The sequence below is a fragment of the Patiria miniata genome, unplaced genomic scaffold (assembly GCF_015706575.1).
Source record: "Patiria miniata isolate m_02_andy unplaced genomic scaffold, ASM1570657v1 HiC_scaffold_1, whole genome shotgun sequence".
Classification (NCBI taxonomy): domain Eukaryota; kingdom Metazoa; phylum Echinodermata; class Asteroidea; order Valvatida; family Asterinidae; genus Patiria; species Patiria miniata.
This window is the reverse complement of record NW_024037047.1, coordinates 3,435,431-3,442,603: the sequence shown is the minus strand read 5'-3', so window position 1 is coordinate 3,442,603 and position 7,173 is coordinate 3,435,431. Positions and strand designations below refer to the sequence as shown.

The window sequence follows — 7,173 nt, the reverse complement described above, 5'->3', positions numbered from 1 at the left end:
CAAGATTTAGACAAAATATTGTTTTTCTCTCCCTCAACAGTGTCTTGTGTAAACGCGGAGGAAAACTTGGAGAGAGTGCAGTCCCAGTCCAAACAGCCCATTTTCCACACTTTTTTTTCTCGGAAACGATAGTCATGGAGGACAAACTATCTCAAAAATTAAGTAATGCATTAAATTGAGCCGTGGCCAGGTGATTTATCTTGAAATATAGACAAACTAGACAGAAGATTGAGACAAAATTTTGTTTTTCTCTCCCTCAACAGTGTATTGTGTAAACGCGGAGGAAAATTTGGAGAGAGTGAAGTTCCTGTCCAAACAGACCATTTTCCCACCCTTTTTTTTCTCGGAAACGAATAGTGATGGAGGACAAACTATCTCAAAGATTAAGTTATGCATTAAATTGACCCGTGGCCAGGTGATTTATCTTGAAATATAGACAAACTAGACAGAAGATTGAGACAAAATATTGTTTTTCTCTCCCTCAACAGTGTCTTGTGTAAACGCGGAGGAAAAATTTGAGAGAGTGCTGTCTTAGTCCAAACAGACCAATTTCCACAATTTTTTTTTTCTCGGAAACGATAGTCGTGGAGGACAAACTATCTCCAAAATTAAGTAATGCATTAAATTGAGCCGTGGCCAGGTGATTTATCTTGAAATATAGACAAACTAGAAAGAAGATTTAGACAAAATATTGTTTTTCTCTCCCTCAACAGTGTCTTGTGTAAACGCGGAGGAAAAATTGGAGAGAGTGCTGTCTTAGTCCAAACAGACCAATTTCCACAATTTTTTTTCTTGGAAACGATAGTCATGCCATGGACGACAAACTATCTCAAAAATTAAGTAATGCATTAAATTGAGCGGTAACCAGGTAATTCATCATTGAAATAAGACAAACTTGACAGAAGACTGAGACAAAATATTGTTGTTCTCTCCCTCAACAGTGTATAGTGTCAACGCGGAGAAAAACCAAATGCTGTCCCAAACCAAACAGACCATTTTCCTCACGTTTTGCTCCGAAACGATATTCATGCAGGACAAGCTATCTCAAAATTAAGCAATTGAATTGAGCCGTGGCCAGGTGATTTATCATGAAAAATAGACAAAATAGACAGAAGATTGAGAAACAAATTTTGCTGTTCTCTCCCTCAACAGGGACTTATGCAAACGTTGAGAACAACTTTGCGATAGGCTTCGGTCAGAGACTCAATTTTGGCTAAGAAACGATAATCTCAAAAATTAAGTGATGCATTGAATTGAATGGTTGCTAGATGATTGGTTAAGAAAAAAAGACAAACAAGACTGACGATTGAGACAAAATATTTTGTTTTGTCGCTCCCTCAACAGTGTTTTGTGTCAATTAACACGGAGAAAAACTTTGCGATAGGATGTAATCCCAGTCCAAACAGACCATTTTCCTCACTCTTTGCAAAGAAACGATATGCCTGCTGGACACGGTATTTCAAAAATTAAGTAATGCATTGAATTGAATGGTTGCCGGATGATTGGTCATGTAAAATAGACAAGCAAGGCAGACGATTGAGACAAAATATTGTTTTTCTCTCCCTCAACAGCGTATTGTGTCAACACGGAGAACAAAAGTTGGCGATAGGCTGCAGTCCTTGTCCGAACACAACATTTGGCTCACTTTTTTGCACAGAAACGATAGTCCAGCTTTACAAGCTATCTCAAAGTTACGCAATGAATTGAATTGTGGCCAGGTTATTGTTCATGAAAAAGAGAGACAAACAAGACAGACGATTGAAACAAAGTATTTTTGTATCCTTTTAAAGTGTCTTGTGTCAACACGGAGAAAAAAATTATATATATAGTATTAAACCACTTTGTACATTTGTCTCCGTGCGAAAAAAGAAAGAAAAAAGCTTCGCTGGAAAAAGTGTTGGGGATCAGTACACTTGAAAAAAGCTAAAGTCTTTGGCGTTTTGGTGGTTATTGCATAAAACAGGAGCGTGACCTGTTGGCCATGAACGTTGCTCTAACAGGGATTTTATTTGTCAGGTTTAAAACACTACAATGTTTCAATCTCATTTTCTTTCTTGTTTAATGAATTAATTCCCTTGAAAATATACTCCTGAATGTGATAGATTATGAAGGAAATCGCGACTTATCACCCAAACCATGGAGTATTTTTCTCATGTACGATGACATTCATTTGGATATATATATATATATATATATATATATATATATATATTTTTTTTCAGGTTTAACGCACATTATTTGTACTGTTAGTAAATTCTCATCAACTTCAATTTCCGAATGTGACACATCATTAACAATTACTGGACGAAGTTTCAGTATAATACATGTGATAGTTCAGAGGATATTGCTCTAAACAACGAATAGTTTGTTGTATTGGACGTTGACTATTTCGGATTGTTGTTCAAGGCTAAACACTAAGTTATTTCGGTCATATTGGTTATGTTGTTTGACGAGTTCTCGTGAAATTAAACTGGCGATCGTTACACATTGTGAACAATTACTATACGGAATATTGCGTTATTACATTCAGTATATCTTGAGATATTGCCCGAACTGTGAGTGTCTTATTTTTACTCAATACTAAGTGAGGCATCCGTGCTGAGTAGGCAGTAGTGACCACTGTGCTTGTGGCGCGCCCTCCATTGAAAAACAATAGATATCTGTAGTATCAAACTTCTGGTACATTTGTCTCCGTGCGAAAAAAAAAAATCCAGAAAAGTTTCGCTGGAAAAAGTCGTTTGCGCCTTTAAAAAAAATTGTTTTACCGGTTTTCCAGCATAACTGCCAACCCAATATGATCTACCACAGTTCATTCATAAAATGTCCACTCACTGTGGCAGATTGTTGACATTTTGCCAAGCTAGCCTAGCTACAGTGACGTGACAATCACTTACCGTGAACACACGTATCCTGACCTGACCCCTAACCCCATCGCTCAGCCTTAGGGTGCAGGTTAGTGAATAGGCCCAAGAATGCCTACGCCGGCCAAAGCTCAATTTGTATGCCCTCGAATTCTCTGCTATTTGAGCAGTTTTGTGGGCCAAGAACGTGGAGGGTTTGTACAACAAGAAGGGTAGAAGCCGTGAAGAGAGGACTATGTAATTTGGATGAAATTGGGCCCAACAAATTACTCTATTTTACAATGGAGCGTTTTGCAATGGAATGAAGCATTTTGCAATGGAATCATGTAAGATGGCGATGGGCTTCACCACTACTTTTAGGTGGTGATCATCTTTGGATGGAAATTTCTCCCACAGGTCATGGATTCCCCCCCCCCCCCCCAATGATGAAAAACGTTTAATTTGAGAGGTGTCTCAAACACCTTGAAAATGTGTGAGTATATTTGGTGTATTTATCACTGGGGTCTCTGGCAGTTGATTTATTGGCCTGCACCCTTAGCCAAGCAACAACAACAACTAAAGCAACACAATAAATCAGTACAACTCAGATGCCAAGCCCTCATTCATCGATCCTTTCAACATTCCCCAAGTCTAGACAGCCCATAAACTTACTGCCCTTTGAATTTAGCCATGCATGCGCCAATAAAGGAGGAATCATAAACATGTACATGTAGGCCTATTTTGAAACTCAAACAAGCCCGCGGGAACGGGGGGTGATGTGGGTGCTGCAGAACCCCAAACTTTTTGGATTGCGGTGCTGAAATATGCTTCAGCAACCCCTACTCCCGGGCAAAAATGTGTTCCAGCCAGCAGTGTTCTACGACGTTGAAATTGCGCCGCTGCGCTATACATAATGCTTATCTACAAATATCTCCTTCGTTTTGTTCGTTTCTAGTTTTGCCGCGGCTAAGGCGGACAGGCTAAATACCCCCTGTTCACTTACCGGGAGCCGCTTTCAATTGAGCCCCTCTTTTATCGGCTCCTGCTTGAAAAGAAAGCGGGTGACCCGTTTCTACAAACCGTCCCACGGTTGGCACTCCCGGCTCCCGCTACAAATAACCATTTTTATAACAATGAATCCTGCGGTTTCATACCCGTCAGTGGCGGCTTCTACTCACCGACCGCAAAGACCTGGTACATTGCTAATCCTCTGTTCTTTTGTCTGCCCTAAACATACAAGCCCCACTGCAAACCGTCACCATGCACGGCTGTACCGTGTGCGTTCATGCGTGGACCGTCTCCCGCTTTGGCTTGAAGCGTCCCACACTTCCTCAATAACAATACCGTCCCACGGTAAATGAACAGGGGGTATTTAGCCCGCCCGCCTAAGCGCGGCGCTTCGAACGTCTAGCACAAAGTAACACTTTAACATATCAGGAGGAGGTATTTTCTAAATCTTCATACAGTGCAGAATCGATATTTCTCTCAATGTATCCAAAATCATGACATGTCTATTGTTTTCATTCGATCTTTCAATAGGGGCAAATGTTCATACCTTTCCCCTGAAGGTTTTTCTTTTCATTTAAAAGTTCCATTGACGTTGCTAGCATTCTGTATTCAACATTAACAAATAGCAAGGTTCACACACATCCCAACCTAATAGGAGTGGGACGGGCTTCTATTGAAACTAGTCCGATGATTTACGGCAGTTCCAGTGTAGTTTCGTTTTAATAAAAAACTATTCATGTGTTACCCTCTGCAAGTTTTTTCTCATAAAAAAACTCAGTAGACCGATAAATCCTTAGTCTGTTAGTTTTTTATATTTGCCATTCCCTGTAACAAACAAATAACACTGCAAATATATCGAGAGCTACATCGTTTAGGCCTATGTGAATATTTTTATGAACAGAAATTCGTCCGCTTGCAGTGGAACCATTTTGTTTTTAACTTGAACCAAAAAAACATCCTTCCGGGTTTTATAAGTTAAAGTATTTACTTCAGTTTATTTCATCACAGTGCATCCAGAATCCAACATTTTCCGGGGCCTTAAAGCAGGCCCCTGGCCCTGTGGCCCCACGCCATAAGAGCTCGGAAAATAAAACAAAACATACACGACGGAATTTACCAAACGTAAGAAAGCGGCCATGCAACAATAATATTTACATGCGATGTCATGCATAATGATATAATTCTTTTTCCAGAATTAAATGGAACAAAAAATGGAGATAAAAATTCAGGGTTTTCGACTTTTCAGTACAGTAGAAACGTTATAAGAGCAACAGTATATTCTAAACAAAAAAGTGAAATAAATTGTCTTTATAATCTAAAAAAAAAAAGGTTTGCTAAAAAAGTCATATGAAAGTGGCCAAAAATCGCCTCAGATTTCACCACAGAGCATCCATATTCCAAAACTTTTAGGGCCCCTTTTAGCCACGCCGTAAGGGCTTTGCGCTCCGCGTTCGCCATGGCCGCGGTAAACACCTATTGAGAACAGGCAAAAGGTCATCTCCACAGCTAGACATGCATATCAGATGTTATTCATATTAACATGTTGATTCGAGCAGTGTTTTCCTCAAAGGTAAGCGCGTATCGAGAACAAGCTGAATATTTATAAAGCGCGACGATGCCACGGTCACGGTAAGCACAATTATTGGGCACAAAAAAAAATGACGTCGTATCCGTCATTCATAATCAAATGTGATAACACCTACGCTATCGGTGGTTCTGGAGCAGTGCTTTCCCCAAAGGGTACGCACTCATTGAGAAAAAAAAGATGAACATTACTGACGCGTGACGATGTCATGTACATCGGTGGTTCTCGAATAGCACGTACAGTGGCTTCCAAGAGTCATGCACCCACACCAATACTGGTGCCATTAAAACGCTTTGCACTGAACGCCTATAGATATTTTTATTATAATTGTATTTTATTTTTTTATGTTCCATTTGTCACAAATTAATATAATGCTAATGCAACAATTAATTAGTACAATAACTCAACTTAATAGAATGCTAATGCAACAATTTGATAAATTAATAGTTGACTACCCTTCACCAAGAGAAATGCATACGTGTGAATAACACCGTTTCTACTACATTGTAGTTGCCCACGCAAACATGTTTGTAACTAATTCAAGATAGGCAGGCATAATGCAAACAACACTACCGTTTGTGAGAAATAAAATCACGCAGAGAATGTACCGCGTCTAGCATTTGAGGCTCCTGAAATGTATGAAAAAGTACACAGTTAAAGCTTAAAAAAAATCAAATTCTCAATTGTCAATTACAATGTCTTTAGATTAATCAGATATTTCATCTTTCCCTCAATTAAAAGACGCTTCCGTGACCACATAAGACTAAAAATACTAGGGGTCTACATAATGAAGTGCACCTGTTGTTTGTTAAAGCATCATGTTAATCGTTTTGCAGTTTATGTCATTACGACTTTGACATAGAAACTACAGTACAGTTTTAGTATCTACTGATAATATAAACAAACCGTCCCTGTAAGCACACGCAAGACATTCCACAAGTTATCTTGCAGAGTCTTGTCATAAGAAATATCCGCAGATTTAGTGTCCTTGTTGTCCTCGAAATATTTCCCTGTTACCCCGTCCAGCGCGGGGTCGGAGGCTGCCCTGAGTACAAAGTCCGAGTTCTCAACGGGCATTCCAATTAGACCGCCTCGTGCTTTGATAAGCATAGAGGTGTTCACCATCCCAGGGTCAACACAGTTGACGGTGATGTTATGGTCTCCTATTGACTTGAAGAGCTCTGCCATCTTGTACGTAAAGAGCACCTCGCACATCTTGGACAGGACGTAAGCCGGTCGGCCGTCACCGTAGTTGACCTTTGTTGTCAGGTCATCCAAGTTGAGAGCTGTGCACTGCGTATGTGAGTAGGAAGTCACGTGGACGATTCGGCTTGACTTCCCGCAGCGGAGGAGATCCATGAGCAGCGAGGTAAGCAGGAACGGAGCGAGGACGTTGACAGCCAATGTCATCTCATACCCGTCCTCGGTCTCGGTCCTCGTCGGCATGAACACACCGGCGTTGTTGACCAGGACATCCAGGCGACCATGCTTGCGGTGTATCTCCTCTGAGAGAGCCCGGACTTGGCTCAAGGAGGACAGATCGGCCGGGTAAGCCTCCAGCCACCTGTTACCTGTCTTCTGCGAGATCTCGTTCACGGCTTGCGGGAGTTTGTTGGTCTTGCGGCCGTGCATCAGTACGGTAGCCCCCGTCTGGGCCAAGCGTAGTGCTGTGTACTTCCCGATGCCATCCGAAGCACCAGTAACCAAAAACACGCGACCAAGCATTGATGAAGGATACAT

General features: G+C 40.9%; 1 protein-coding gene across 1 annotated transcript; it reads right to left on the bottom strand.

Annotated features, from left to right (window-relative positions):
* Positions 1–5,890: 5,890 nt before the first annotated feature.
* LOC119739329 (dehydrogenase/reductase SDR family member on chromosome X-like) lies at positions 5,891–7,173 on the bottom strand. Its single transcript, XM_038214260.1, has one exon. The coding sequence runs from the start codon at positions 7,171–7,173 to the stop codon at positions 6,319–6,321; it is 855 nt and encodes a 284-aa protein (XP_038070188.1). The 3' UTR covers positions 5,891–6,318.